The 14,758-nt window shown below is 46.7% G+C and overlaps 1 protein-coding gene across 5 annotated transcripts in view; it reads left to right on the top strand.

Moving 5' to 3' along the window:
* LOC122946144 overlaps positions 1 to 13,211 on the top strand; it is a 50,392-nt gene extending 37,181 nt beyond the window's left edge. For 4 of the 5 annotated variants that reach the window (XM_044305542.1, XM_044305540.1, XM_044305538.1 and 1 more), the window contains exons 9-17: positions 661 to 879; positions 1,171 to 1,248; positions 7,077 to 7,334; positions 7,577 to 7,792; positions 8,214 to 8,291; positions 8,663 to 8,896; positions 9,101 to 9,319; positions 11,002 to 11,079; positions 11,874 to 13,211. In XM_044305542.1, coding sequence (XP_044161477.1) covers positions 661 to 879; positions 1,171 to 1,248; positions 7,077 to 7,334; positions 7,577 to 7,792; positions 8,214 to 8,291; positions 8,663 to 8,896; positions 9,101 to 9,319; positions 11,002 to 11,079; positions 11,874 to 12,034 — 1,541 coding nt within the window. In that variant the 3' untranslated portion in view covers positions 12,035 to 13,211. The remainder of the gene's footprint in view (positions 1 to 660; positions 880 to 1,170; positions 1,249 to 7,076; positions 7,335 to 7,576; positions 7,793 to 8,213; positions 8,292 to 8,662; positions 8,897 to 9,100; positions 9,320 to 11,001; positions 11,080 to 11,873) is intronic. The other variant, XM_044305539.1, reaches the window with a different exon arrangement.
* Positions 13,212 to 14,758: the final 1,547 nt, after the last annotated feature.

Below are 14,758 nucleotides of genomic sequence, written 5' to 3'. Positions count from 1 at the left end.
CCATTTCTCATGAGTTAGATCTTCTCATGATGATGATTTCTTTGTTATCTCCATCCATCTTTGCCACATCCCTTTACATTGGATGGGTAGCCTATATGATCCTATATGATCCCATTTCCTGTTGTTCATATAAATGTCCCATCTTCTGTTGGGGCTTCAAACTTCTCAGTGGTTCACGACTTCTTTGTAATCTCCATCTATCTTGGTCACCTTCCTTTACATCCAAGGGGTCTACATGATCCTATTTCTTGTTAACTATATGAGCATGGTTTTTCCACAAACCCTCATCTTCCGTTGAGTCTTCAGACTCCTCAATGGTCCACACTCTCTTTTATTGTCTCAGTCTTGGTCACCTTCTTCTTTTGTCTTCACAGTATCTCTATCTATCAGGGTCTCCTTTTTCTTTTCTCTTGAGCCTAATTTCCCTTTCTCATGAGTTAGATCTTCTCATGATAAAGCTCCAATCTGGCCATGGGTTCTCCAAGAAGAAATTATGGCCTGATTCGTTGTCTAGTAGCCAACAACATGTTCTCAAAGGTCTTTGGAAAAACCCATACTTTCAATTTAGAATAAATGTTTACCATTTCATGAAGACTTGCTATGGTGGATTAAAGTGGAGTATTGGGTGAAGTAATCGTTGAATGTTTTTATATTTTTCAGCAGTAAAACTTGGCAATTTTGAACAAGAAGCATTGGACACTCACAATAAGTATCGCCGATTGCATGGGGCACCCCCTCTACAGCTGTCCAGAGAACTGTGTGAATCTAGTCAGAAATGGGCTAACCACCTTCTGTCCATCAATGCACTGCAGCACAGCAACACCAACCATGGAGAGAACCTGTGGTACAAGTGGAACTCAAGTGTGAGGGACGCATCTGGTAAGGAATCGCCACCAGACACATGATCCATTTCTAGTGTCTTTGGAATTTCTGGACTTATTTTCCCTTTTTTTCTGCTGAAATTTTGAGACATTATCAAGCAATTTTATCTTACTATAGCCAGGGGAAGCTTTATCTACTTTTTAATGGAATTGCATACCGTAAATATGAATCCCCCTATTATAATGGTATATTTGGAGTATGCTTTGGAGAGTATTTTTGGAGAATAAATTTTCTTTTGGATATGTCAGAAGATGCCAACTAATTACAGTCTCTTTGTATGTATTTTAGGCTCTGAGGTTGTGGATACATGGTACAATGAGATAAAAGACTACAACTTTAGCAAGCCAGGGTTCCAGTCCAACACCGGTGAGGAGCTCATGTATATGAACTGTAAGGGATCGCTCTCTCTGCGGGGTCCGCAATGACAGACTTCTTATCAAACAGGGGGTTTTCAAGCTTTATTAGTCACACAGCTCATCATATTTCCAAGTTTGGCATCACTCGGAACCATGAAGTCGCAGCTTCACCTCACAATGTGCTACATTAACACCAAAACAACAAATGCTTGCCCGGCTAGGCGCTCACTATACAGAGGTCTCCCTTACTCACCTCTAAGACACAGTTAACACCATGGTATTCAGCCTCCAGCTGTCGACCAATGCAACCCACCAGTCCTTGGGGGGGGGTAATGGTCCGGTAGTCCTCCTGAATCTGACCGTGCGACACCCCTCTTCTCCAGGAGTTGCTGGGTCCCCCCCAATTCAGGCTTCCTCAGCCTTGTGGCCCCTAGCACTCCTGGCTGGAGCCACCCAGACCCTCTCCAGGTCTGTTCCCTGGGGCCTAACTTCTCCTCTCACATACTGAGGATTGCTTTATCCCTAAGTGATTATCGCACCTGGCCTCGCCTAAAGCAAGGTGGTCGTGGGGAAAACACAGCAAATCCTATGTATCTCCTCTTCATGTATGAGGCCTGTCACTGCCTCACAAAACTTAGAGTAATTCCTTACATTTGGCGCAACATCCCATAAAGAGAGCTTATGTAACAAGTGCAATGATCTGCAAGCAACGGAAGTGTAACTCCTGTGTCCTAATGCAACATCTATAGCAGGGCACCCACCTCCCATGTGCCATTAGTAGCTGTGGTGTCTTGTCTATGAGGCAAAAGAGCCTTTGGGAGCTGTCAGGCTCTAGGAGGGCATGGGTGTAATCAGGGCCAGCTCCAGGTTCATGTGGGCCCTTGGGCGATAAATCCCAGTGGGCCCCCATGAGGCATTTTTTTACATTGACCCCCTGTGGCTCCCACACGGTATAATGACCCCCAGTGGCCCCTATGCAGTATAATGACTACTAGTGGCCCTTCACACGGTATAGTGAAACCCCAACCCCCCCCCCCACTGTATAATGACCACCTGTGGCCCTGCATTCAGAATAATAACCCCCAGTCGCCCCCATTCAGAATAATGACCCCCAGTAGCCCACACACTGGGAGAATACTGTATGGAGGGGGCTCTGGGGGTCATTATACTGAATGGAGGGTCATTGGTGATCATTATACTAAATGGGGGACACTGGGGGTCATTATACTATGTAAAGGGCCCTCACAGTATAATGACCCCACAGTGACCCTCTATTCAGAATAATGACCCCCAATCGCCCCACACTGGGGGTTATACTGTATGGAGGGGGCACGAGGGGTTATTATATTTAATGGGGGCTCTGGTGGTCATTATGCTGAATGGAGGGTCAATGGGGATCATTATACTAAATGGGGGGCACTGGGAGTCATTATACTGTGTAAGGGGCCCTCACAGTGTGATGAATGACCCCCCAGTGGCCCCCTCACATACCTATCATTGCAGGGGAGGCGGCGGTCCTGTCATTCACTAACCGCAGCTCCCTGCGCTCCTTCTCTCCAGGGGCCCGCTGCAGCAGTGAGCCCGGCCTGGAGGAGAGAAGGAGATGTGCAGTGATGTAGGTAGAACTGACTGGGCCCCACAGCAAATTTTAGTACGCCCCCTCCCCCCCCAATGTGTGTTCACATCACGTTTTTCCTATCGGTTTGATGTATACAAATGTGCAGCACTCCACGTTTTTGTATCCTGCAGAGGCAAGTAAAAAATGCAGACGTTAAAGTATATGTTTTTTTACTATGGAACTGTATGGTGAACGGACGCCACTGTACGGAATCAGTCTGAGGATTGTATGGTGACCGGACGCCACTGTACGGCATCAGTCTGAGGATTGTATGGTGACCGGACGCCACTGTACGGCATCAGTCTGAGGATTGTATGGTGACCGGACGCCACTGTACGGCATCAGTCTGAGGATTGTATGGTGAACGGACGCCGCTGTACGGCATCAGTCTGATGATTGTATGGTGACCGGACGCCGCTGTACGGCATCAGTCTGAGGATTGTATGGTGACCGGACGCCACTGTACGGCATCAGTCTGAGGATTGTATGGTGACCGGACGCCGCTGTACGGAATCAGTCTGAGGATTGTATGGTGAACGGACGCCACTGTACGGCATCAGTCTGAGGATTGTATGGTGAACGGACGCCACTGTACGGCATCAGTCTGAGGATTGTATGGTGACCGGACGTCACTGTACGGCATCAGTCTGAGGATTGCATGGTGACCGGACGCCACTGTACGGCATCAGTCTGAGGATTGTATGGTGAACGGACGCCACTGTGCGGCATCAGTCTGAGGATTGTATGGTGAACGGACGCCACTGTACGGCATCAGTCTGAGGATTGTATGGTGACCGGACGCCACTGTACGGCATCAGTCTGAGGATTGTATGGTGACCGGACGTCACTGTACGGCATCAGTCTGAGGATTGTATGGTGACCGGACGCCACTGTACGGCATCAGTCTGACAATTGTATGGTGACCGGACGCCACTGTACGGCATCAGTCTGAGAATTGTATGGTGAACGGACGCCGCTGTACGGCATCAGTCTGAGGATTGTATGGTGACCGGACGCCACTGTACGGCATCAGTCTGAGGATTGTATGGTGACCGGACGCCGCTGCACGGCATCAGTCTGAGGATTGTATGGTGACCGGACGCCACTGTACGGCATCAGTCTGAGGATTGTATGGTGACCGGACGCCGCTGCACGGCATCAGTCTGAGGATTGTATGGTGACCGGACGCCACTGTACGGCATCAGTCTGAGGATTGTATGGTGACCGGACGCCACTGTACGGCATCAGTCTGAGGATTGTATGGTGACCGGACGCCACTGTACGGCATCAGTCTGACAATTGTATGGTGACCGGACGCCACTGTACGGCATCAGTCTGAGAATTGTATGGTGAACGGACGCCGCTGTACGGCATCAGTCTGAGGATTGTATGGTGACCGGACGCCACTGTACGGCATCAGTCTGAGGATTGTATGGTGACCGGACGCCGCTGTACGGCATCAGTCTGAGGCATCTGATAACGCATACATTTTTGGTATACATTAAATGGATGGCACAAATGGGATGTGAACCCGGCCCTAGTGTCAGAATAAGCACCAGTACACAGCGGAGCAGCGTGGCGGAGAGGGGAGGCCGCCATGTACTGACAGAGCGCTAACTGGTCCTGGTGGTCAGGGGTGAGGATCATTTTCTACTGAGAAATACAGGGCACAGTATAATACACTAGAATCTATATAATATAAAGATATTATCCCTACCCCCGAATAATAATACAATTAGGGGGTCATCTATTATATAGAAATACGTCTATGTTAGGCGTATTTCTGACACAGATTGTGGCGCAAAGGTCCTTAGCACCGCAATCTTTTCCCGCTCATGCCAGGTCTAAAAAAAGTGGTGTGGGCATGGAAGGGGATACAGTTATGGCCATGCAGTTATTGGATACCACCGCCATATAGTGATAACACCGCCATACAATGATAAAACCACCATACAGTGACCGGATAAAAGGGTATAAGAGGGCACAGTACAGGGAATGACTATGGGCACTGCACAGGGTGTGGTAAGAGGGCACAATGCAGGGTATAAAGGGGCACAGTACGGGGCGGGGGGCACAGTCACATGAACCTGTGACGTTAGAAGGTCCTTATGGTGAATGCTGTTCAGATGCCACCATAATGAGAGGCAGAGGAGTGAGACAGGGGCCCTGGATGGACAGGAGGGGTGGACACAGCAAGTAGGGGGAAGGGGCTCTGAGGGGGATTCATACAAGAAGTAGGGGCAGGAGGTCTGTGCAGGGCAGCAATAGGAGATAGGAGGGTGAAACAGGAGCTCTGGATACATGAGGGAGGAAAGGAGACAGCAGGGGCCCCATGAGGATGAGATAGGACAGGATATGTGGGGGGGGGGGGGGGGGGGGGGCAGGTGTCATGGAGACAAACTGCTTAATGAAACTGTAACACAACTAAATAGAATGAAGCAGCAGCCGATCGAAGAGACTCCCCCTTCTGTCCCACAGACAAGAGACAGTCACAGTGCAGACTCACAGACTGTCTCCACACTTCTCTGCTCCAGCTCCAGCCCTGCGGTCTCTCTCCTCAGGCAGCATGTGTCCTGTGTAGAGGTGGCGTGTTCTTTGTAGAGGGGGCGTGTCCTGTGTAGAGGGGGCGTGTACTGTGTATAGGGGCGTGCCCTGTGTAGAGGTGGCGTGTTCTTTGTAGAGGGGGCGTGTCCTGTGTAGATGGGGTGTGTCCTGTGTATAGGGGCATGCCCTGTGTAGAGGGGGCGTGTTCTGAGTCTCTGCAGCTCAGAGGGCCCACCAAAGGGGTACTGCGTAACTGAAATGACAGCAGTGAGAGCTCCCATCTGTATTGATGGAAGTGCTCATAGCAGCTCAGTGGGCCCCCCCAGGAGCATTGGGCCCCGGCACTTGCCCGGGGATGCCGGGTTATGACGCCGGCCCTGGGTGTAATGCTACCTCTGCACCCTCTATGGCGATGCCCGTGGTAGGCATAGTGTCTTCTTGCAGACCAGTGCTAGATTCCAGCTACTCACACGTGCTGCATTGTATCCTTCTATACACATTTCATACTATTGACCAATTTCCTGAATTGTCCTTTGAACTTGTGATAAGCTAATGATCGTGAATACAATGAATTATAGGACTTTGCTCTGACATTAATGCTAGAGGGTTTATTGGGCAATGTGCATACAGACAAGAGAGGGCCTCTAAATGTGAGTCATCTCTGAGAGTGACGGTGAGAACAGGAGAAAGCTTCTCTGAGTGTATGCCGAAAAAATAATGTCACTCTTAAAGTTCACACGTCATCACTATTCTTATATACAGATATAGACTCTGGAGCTGCACTCACTATTCTGCTGGTGCAGTCACTGTGTACATACATTACTTATCCTGTACTGATCCTGAGTTACATCCTGTATTATACTCCAGAGCTGCACTCGCTATTCTGCTGGTGCAGTCACTGTGTACATACATTACTTATCCTGTACTGATCCTGAGTTACATCCTGTATTATACTCCAGAGCTGCACTCACTATTCTGCTGGTGCAGTCACTGTGTACATACATTACATTACTTATCCTGTACAGATCCTGAGTTACATCCTGTATTATACTCCAGAGCTGCACTCACTATTCCGCTGGTGCAGTCACTGTGTACATACATTACTTATCCTGTACTGATCCCGAGTTACATCCTGTATTATACTCCAGAGCTGCACTCACTATTCTGCTGGTGCAGTCACTGTGTACATACATTACTTATCCTGTACTGATCCTGAGTTACATCCTGTATTATACTCCAGAGCTGCACTCACTATTCTGCTGGTGCAGTCACTGTGTACATACATTACTTATCCTGTACTGATCCTGAGTCACATCCTGTATTATACTCCAGAGCTGCACTCACTATTCTGCTGGTGGCGTCAATGTGTACATACATTACATTACTTATCCTGTATTATACTCCAAAGCTGCACTCACCGTTCTACTATAAAGACAAATGCAAATCTCCAGAGCAAACTCTCTGCAGACACTTAACAAGCAGAAGGATATTTCAGCTCTGAAGTGTGCAGAATGGTGAATACTGCTCTGGAGTATAATACGGATCCTACATAGACTGTAAGGAAGAGTTATGTAAGGAAGGAAGGTTATTCTTGGGGCTAGAGCATGAACCTTTCCGAGGTCTTGATGAACCTGTTGATGATGAAGTAGTTGAACTTCCTATGTTCTCCTTTCCAGGTCACTTTACGCAGGTGGTTTGGAAGGACTCCAGAGAAGTTGGCATTGCCAAGGCTGTGGATGGCAAAGGGATGGTGATAGCAGTGGCGCAGTACAGTCCAGCTGGGAATATCACCAACCCTGGGTACTTTCAGAAGAACGTGCTGCCCAAGGGAACCCCAGTGACGGAGTCAACCACAAGCCCCACTGACCGAGGGACATCGTCCACCACCACCTATTATCCCTCCACACGTGGGGAAGATTCTTCATCTTCTACTGGTAATGTCTTCAGACTGTCTTGGGGCACCAGTTTGTCAAACATTGTGGATTATTGGAATTAGAGAAGTAGAGATCTGCAGGTCTAGATGGCATCAGTGAGCAGTTCTCCAGTCCAGAGGACATCCTTAACCCTGGCTCTTGCTTCTATAGGGGGGGGGGGGGGGGGGGTTGGGGGTTTCTGAATGGGGGAGATTGTCCAAAAGTTCCTTATGTATTAACGTACCCTGTCTTTCATGATCCAGTGGATCCGAGGGCATTTGCAAAGGAATTTCTGAAGGCAAACAACGCTTACCGATCGCAACACGGAGCCAAACCCCTGCAGCTGAGCACCCGGATTAGTCAAGATGCCCAGAAGTGGGCGGAGCATCTCTTGACCTTAAAGACACTAAAGCACAGTGACACGTCCTGTGGAGAGAATATCTGGGCTAAAACGGGAAGTCCGTCCATCACTGTGACAGGTCAGTTGTAGGACTTCCTTGAAGGGGAAGTCCACCAATGACAACCAGGGCCCATTCAAGATGTCTCAATGTCTCAAGTTGGATACGTTGTTTAGCTTCAGGTGTGGTCCAAGATATCGGCTTTCAGGGTCAGGGAAAGTTTTAACACTTCAGAGGTCTGTAAGTGACATCATGAGTCTTGTAATGCATGGTACTCTTTTTGTGGCCTGCCATCTGGTGTTCATTAGCGGAACTGCAGTATTTTTTTATAGTTAGTTTTTTTTACCTTTTCATGTTTTAAAGGCTACATTACATACATTTATATACAAACCACAAGGGTATCGACACTAGTGCTGGTCTGCCATCTGGTGTTTATTAGTGGAATTGCAATTTTTGACTTCATAGCAATCATTTTAATTATTATTTTTATTTTTTTTAATAGGTCAGGAAGTTGCGGACAGCTGGTACAAAGAAGAGAAGAACTACAATTTCTTCAAACCAGGCCACCAGCCGGACACAGGTATTTAACCAGCAGAATGTCTAATTCATATGTATTATATATGCTAATGTCTGTAAACCACTGAAGAGTATATGTTCCCAATGTGAGCCCCATTGGGAACATATGTAAAGTGCTTCGGAATATGTAAGCGTTATATAAATGCGTTAAATAAAAAAATAAGTGTGTAAAAAAACTTAAAAAAATTATATTGGTTCATACTGCCATCTGCTGGTCAAGATTGGTAGTGTCGCTGTGCTGTAGAGCTCCAGTTTTTAAAGGAACATTCCGTAAAAAGCTGATGCAAAGTTGGCCTGACGGGGTGGAGCGTGACGTGGGTTTTTGTGTTGCTGCTGCCTTGTTTTTTGATCTTTTTTTCTTCACTCGTTCCACAGGACATTTCACCCAGATGGTGTGGAAGGCTTCTAAGGAGGTTGGAGTTGGCATCGCATCGAGCGGAAAGGGCATGTTCATTGTTGTAGCCCAGTACCACCCATGTGGGAACATCACCAACCCCGGGTTCTACGGCCGTAACGTCCTTCCCCGGGGCTCCAAAATCACAGACGACGATGACGACGAAGATGGTTTTGTGAAGGATTCGGCTCCCAATGACGTCGTTGCTATTCCAGGTATGACTTGCAGGCTCTCGGACTAATATGACACCTACTAGTGCACTTATAATAATAATTCCTTATATTCTGGCATCAGCCGGTCATCATATCTGCTGGATTATCAGATATCAGGAAGGGGCGGGGCTGTGACAACCTCATATAAGTAGAGTGGTATAGTCACATATCTTGTTACCTCCATTGTTATTCTCTCCTTATTTTCAGATAAAGACCTGAAAACATTCCGGAAAGATCTACTGAATGAGCACAACAAGTACAGGCGCGTGCACGGATCGGGGGCCTTGCAGCTCACCACCCCACTGACCCAGGAGGCCCAGAAATGGGCGGATCACCTAGTGGGGGTCCGCGCTCTACAAAACAGTTCTACCGAACATGGGGAGAACCTCTGGTACCGCTGGGGTACAGACACCAGCCTGCCTACCGGTATGTGGTCAAATCAGATCCATAATGAAAGCGTTTATTGGAGTTTATACAATTTTCTGAAATACAAATTGTACAGAGAATAAAGGTAGCATTGCAATACAAAGCAATAATCACACAAAGCTAAGGTCGGAGAGAAACATCACAACGCGATCTTATAACTTGTGCGAAACGAGCACTGCAATAAGAGACAAGACTCTGCATTACAAGCATGGGGGGTAGGGAACAGCAGGGGACGGGTGGAGAAAGAGAATTCAAAGATGTGTAGAAAGAGAAAAGAGGTCACACAGTTAGTTTAGTGTCCTATATGTCCCAGAGGCACGGAAGTCATCCCAGGGGCCCCATATCTTCAGAAATCGTGTGGGGAGGGGTGCAGGGCCGTCTTTAATATTGATTGGACCCTGGGCAAGAAGGAGAACACAAGTGTCGCTGCCGCATTTATGGGTCCATACTTTATTACCTAAGTAGCAGGACATGTAGGACATACATGGGGGATGTCCCTGCACTTACTATTATTTCTGGTCACTGCTCCATTGCGCTGCTGTGGCCCCCGTTACATTCTCCCGCGCTGTATGCTAAGTAACAGCATCGGAACACCAGGGAGGAGACATCAGCTTTTCTCTGTGGGCGTTCCCTTTTCCTGGCTGTGACGTTCTGCGCTGCGATTGGAGAGCGCTACAGCCAGGGAGAAGGAACGCCCACAGAGAAAAGCTGACGTCTCCTCCCTGGTGTTCCGATGCTGTTACTTAGCATACAGCACGGAAGAATGTAACGGGGGCCACAGCAGCGCAACGGAGTGGCGCCCAGAAATATTAGTAAGTGCAGGGACATCCCCCATGTATGTCCTACATGTCCTGCTACTTAATTAATAAAGTATGGACCCATGAAAGGTCCTCCAGTGGCCAGAGGGGCTCAAGAGGCAGTTGCCTTGGACCCCCCAGGAGCAACTGGGCCCAGGCAGCTGCCCGTTAAAGACGGCCCAGGGGTTGTGGGCTATTAGTTCCTCCATTCTCTGAAATAACATTACTTCCTCAAACCATTCCTCGAGGGTCGGAGGGACCTTCGATTTCCAGTGTCGAGGAATCACCCGCTTGAATGAGATATTTGAGAAGGGAGTTTTTATATGCAGGGACGGTGAGCTCGAATACATATAGGAGAAAGGCTGCTGGCATGTTCGGCATCGGGGTCAAATCAGATTTAAAGAGTGACTCCACCAAAAGTGAAATTTCCGTTTTGGGTGTAGTGAACCTTGTTGGTCAGTACCCCTAACTTTTAGGAGATCAGTGGAGGGAAATTTTGCTGCTTCTCTTCTGAGAAGAATGTAGGTTTAGTCAACCAGTGACCACTCTTGGACATGGCCATGTAAACCCCGCCCACTATTTCCACCCTGGTTCAGTTTAGGGGCCAACATAATTACATTATGGGATGTCAGGGGAGGACAGGTCGCGTGTTCAGCCTATACAGTTACACAGGGGCCCCATAGGAAAGGGGACCTAACGGCAAATACCAATTCTGGCTACTAGATTACATGACCGCTAATGGTAATTGAGAAGGTTACAATATGTGTTACCTGTGTTACTGGTCCCCATGGGGCCACACGTACTGTTCTTACACAGGGGCCCTCTGGTATCTACCGTTGCATGAGGTCCTCACATCTTATGTCATTGATTGTTCTCCTATCACAGGGAAGGAGGTGGCAGAATCATGGTACAATGAGATCTCAAAGTACAACTTCAGCACCCCTGGGTTCCAGAGCGGATCAGGTGAGTGGATCCTACATTCCCCAAAACCTATGTCATGATAGGACACTCTAGTCACACCTAAATCAAGCAGCAGGTTGTCATGGCCACTCCCCCTGAGCTTCGTTATCAATAATTTGATATTTAGAGGGGAGGAACACGAGTCTGACAATTCCCCCTGAGCTTCATTATCAATTATTGGATATCCAGAGGGGAGAAGCATGAAAACGCCCCTAAAGCTTCCTTATTAATAATTGGATATTAAGAGGGGAGGAGCATGACAACTTCCCTGAGCTTCCTTAGTAATAATTGGATATTCAGAGGGGAGGAGCATGACAACTCCCCTGAGCTTCCTTAGTAATAATTGGATATTCAGAGGGGAGGAGCATGACAACTCCCCTGAGCTTCCTTAGTAATAATTGGATATTCAGAGGGGAGGAGCATGACAACTCCCCTGAGCTTCCTTAGTAATAATTGGATATTCAGAGGGGAGGAGCATGACAACTCCCCTGAGCTTCCTTAGTAATAATTGGATATTCAGAGCGGAGGAACATGGCACCAGTTTTCAAGGGTAGGGCTGATTTTAGGTGGTGGCAATCAGAGCAATTGTTCAGGGCCCCGTTTCCTAAGGGCTACCCCAAGGACAGGCAGCTTCGGAGCAGCGTTGGTGGAGTATATTCTAGAACTATTTGGACATTTGGAGCTTATTTGTAATACCAGGTATCTGGAAGAAAACAGCCATGTTTTTCTAACTTATGGCCCTCTACAACTTCTGTGCACCCATCATTCCCTTCACCCGCTTTTTTTCCATTCTCCAGGGAACTTCACCCAGATGGTCTGGAAAGGGTCTACCCAGGTCGGGTTTGGACTGAGCACAGACAATAAAGGAATGTACATCTCTGTTGGCTTCTACGACCCTGCCGGTAACATCGCCAACAAAGGATACTTCGAGGACAATGTCCTGCCAAAAAAGAAGTGACCTAGAACTACTACCCCTAATATCAAGCACTCACCAACACTCGATTTATTGAATGGTTCAGAGCTCCCTCTAGTGGTAGGTCCCTCTTACTACAGCTGTCAGGGATTCCATCATTGGACTGTACAATTCTACGCAAAATTGGAAGAAATTTTACATTTAGAGTTACGGTAAATGAAGGATGTGTTTAGTAAGCGGAAGAATTTGATTTAAAAATTTGTAGAATTTAAAAAATTCTACAAATTGGCCATCGAATACATGTCAAGCCTCCTCCATTATGGCTGCTGTTCCCCAGTGGGTTTTCCTTTTGGTGGAATTTTTGTGATGCATGATCTGTATATAGTTTTCATTATGAAGGAAATTGAGGTGACATAGTGAGGGAACCACTATACGGCTTGATCTGTTTTGAAGCTGTCAGGGCTGCCATTTTTATGGACCATGATGGAGGGTCTTGAATGACGTTTATTACCACTTTATTTGGGAGGAAATGTCTTAAAGGAATTTTCCACTTTCCGTTTATAGCCAAAATTCCATAGCTGAAAACTCTGTTGGTTGCCCCTTGGAATCGGACAGCATTGTGTTGTCAGACACACCCCTATTAAGGTATCTGAGACTCTTTAGAACAAAGTACTTTGAAGGGTCACAATACCGGTGGGGTTCACATATCTTAAATAGAAGAAACAGGATTCCTTTTTCTATTCTTTTGGATAGAGGGGCCATCTAAAGTAGTGACATACAAAGAAGGGAAGGGGCCTCATTATTTACTGTCTCCGACCTATCTTGGAACATTTTGCCACCCCCTGCAGTTCCTCTAGGGAGTGGCATCCTGCACAGTCCTGCCATCCAATCGAAAAGTCTATAGGACCAACCAAAGCTGGGCCATGGACCTCATGGTCTGCCTCTATAGCATCTACACCCTCAATCCAAAGTTCTCCTGGGGTTTAACCACTGCTTTTGAAGGGTGGAGACTGTATGGCATCTATTTTAATTCATGAGCTTTTATTTTTCGACGTTTTGTGTTTATACCACTATCCAGACAAGGTACGGAGATTGTTCGTGTCTAGGGATGAGCGAACCCGAACTTCAGGTCAAACTTGACCCCGAACCCAGACCCCATTAAAGTTAACGGGGACCCGAACTTCACTTTATTATTTTCTGTTATAACATGGTTATAATGGAAAACAATAGCATTCTTAAGACAGAATGCTAAATAAAATGGCCATTGAGGGGTTAAAAAATATAAAAAACTCGCCTCATCCACTTGATCGCGCAGCCGGTATCCTCTTCTATCTTCATTCAGCAGGACCTGCGATGACGACACCACAGGTCCTTTTGCAGGTCCTGCAGAAAGAAGAAAGAAGAGGATACCGGCTGCGCGATCAAGTAGATGAGGTGAGTTTTTTTTATTATTTTTAATCCATCAATGGCCATTTTATTTAGCGTTCTGTCTTAAGAATGCTATTATTTTCCGTTATAACCGAAAATAATAAAATCAACCGAACTTCAGTGAAAAAGTCTGGGTTCGGGTTCGCTCAACCCTATTTGTGTCATACCAATAATACTCAAGTCTTAATTTGTTACGATTGTTACAACTGTTTGTACGTCCTTGGTTTTCTATTAAAATATTTGAGTTCTACCGGTTTTATGTTTTCTTTTTGGCGGTTACTGGTTCTCATTGAGGAGATTCAGCTACAGGCAATGCTTCATGGGAAAAGTATGCAAATGAGCTCTTCTCAAGAAGGAAGAGAACTGTCTCTCTGGTTCAATCTATAGGTAAAAACCTGTAAGTCAACCTCCAATCCATTTAAAGCCTTGAAACATGACTAGGTGTGTTGCCGATCAGTGTCTGGTTGGCATGTGCACGGATGGGTCAGGAGAGATAGCTAAAGTAAGTTCTGGACACTGGGAATGTGTGGACTGCTTCCCTCTAGAGGCCAACACCAGAAAAACATGAGCAATTTGTCTATATTTTTTTAAGGGATTATCCAAATTTAAATAGCTGTCGGTCTTATGAGACAGCTATCTAAAATCTGAATATGGATAATCCCTTTAAAAAAATTACAAAAAAAATTACAAAAAAAATTGCTCATGTTTTTCTGGTGTTGGCCTCTAGAGGGTAGTATTTCCACACCTTCCCAGGATCCCGATCCCATTCCCTACATTACAGGCGAGGCTTCTCACTTTCAGTAGCTGCTTTGTGAGTAAATGCCGCTTTATAGGATGGATTAATGGTATTGACAAGAGGCATTAGTCTCCATTACTGAGCTCTTCATAAATAGCAAGTGAAGCCAAGGAAGTCATCGTACATCAGTGCTGACTGGTGGCCCGCCACCTACTTCCCATCCTCAGCCGACATCATGTCAGCATCTGTCACCAGGAACGAGTCATTAAGGAGAAGAAGCCTGGCATGTCTGTGCTTGGTGCCACTTAAAGATGCCTTCAAGGGATTGTCCACCATGGTTAGAAGTTGGTTGTTAGAAGAGTCCTCCAGAGATACTCCACTGAAGTGATCTCCAGCAATCAGCTGTGATCTGTGGGTGATCCTGGCAGCAAGTGTTTAGTTACCCTGCAGCGCCACCACAGGGGAGATAAAGCATTACTTGATGCCCGTTGAAATCAGTGAGTAGGTCCTGCAAACTCTGTAGTTCAATCTTGCAAAATTTTGAGAAAGGGCATCAGGGAGATTCTGAAAATCAGAACATTTTTTGTTTTTTAATATCCCCATTT

This window comes from Bufo gargarizans, chromosome 9 (genome assembly GCF_014858855.1).
Source record: "Bufo gargarizans isolate SCDJY-AF-19 chromosome 9, ASM1485885v1, whole genome shotgun sequence".
In the NCBI taxonomy this organism is placed as follows: Eukaryota; Metazoa; Chordata; class Amphibia; order Anura; family Bufonidae; genus Bufo; species Bufo gargarizans.
The sequence above is the reverse complement of the archived record's forward strand: the minus strand, read 5'-3'. Positions and strand labels throughout refer to the sequence as shown.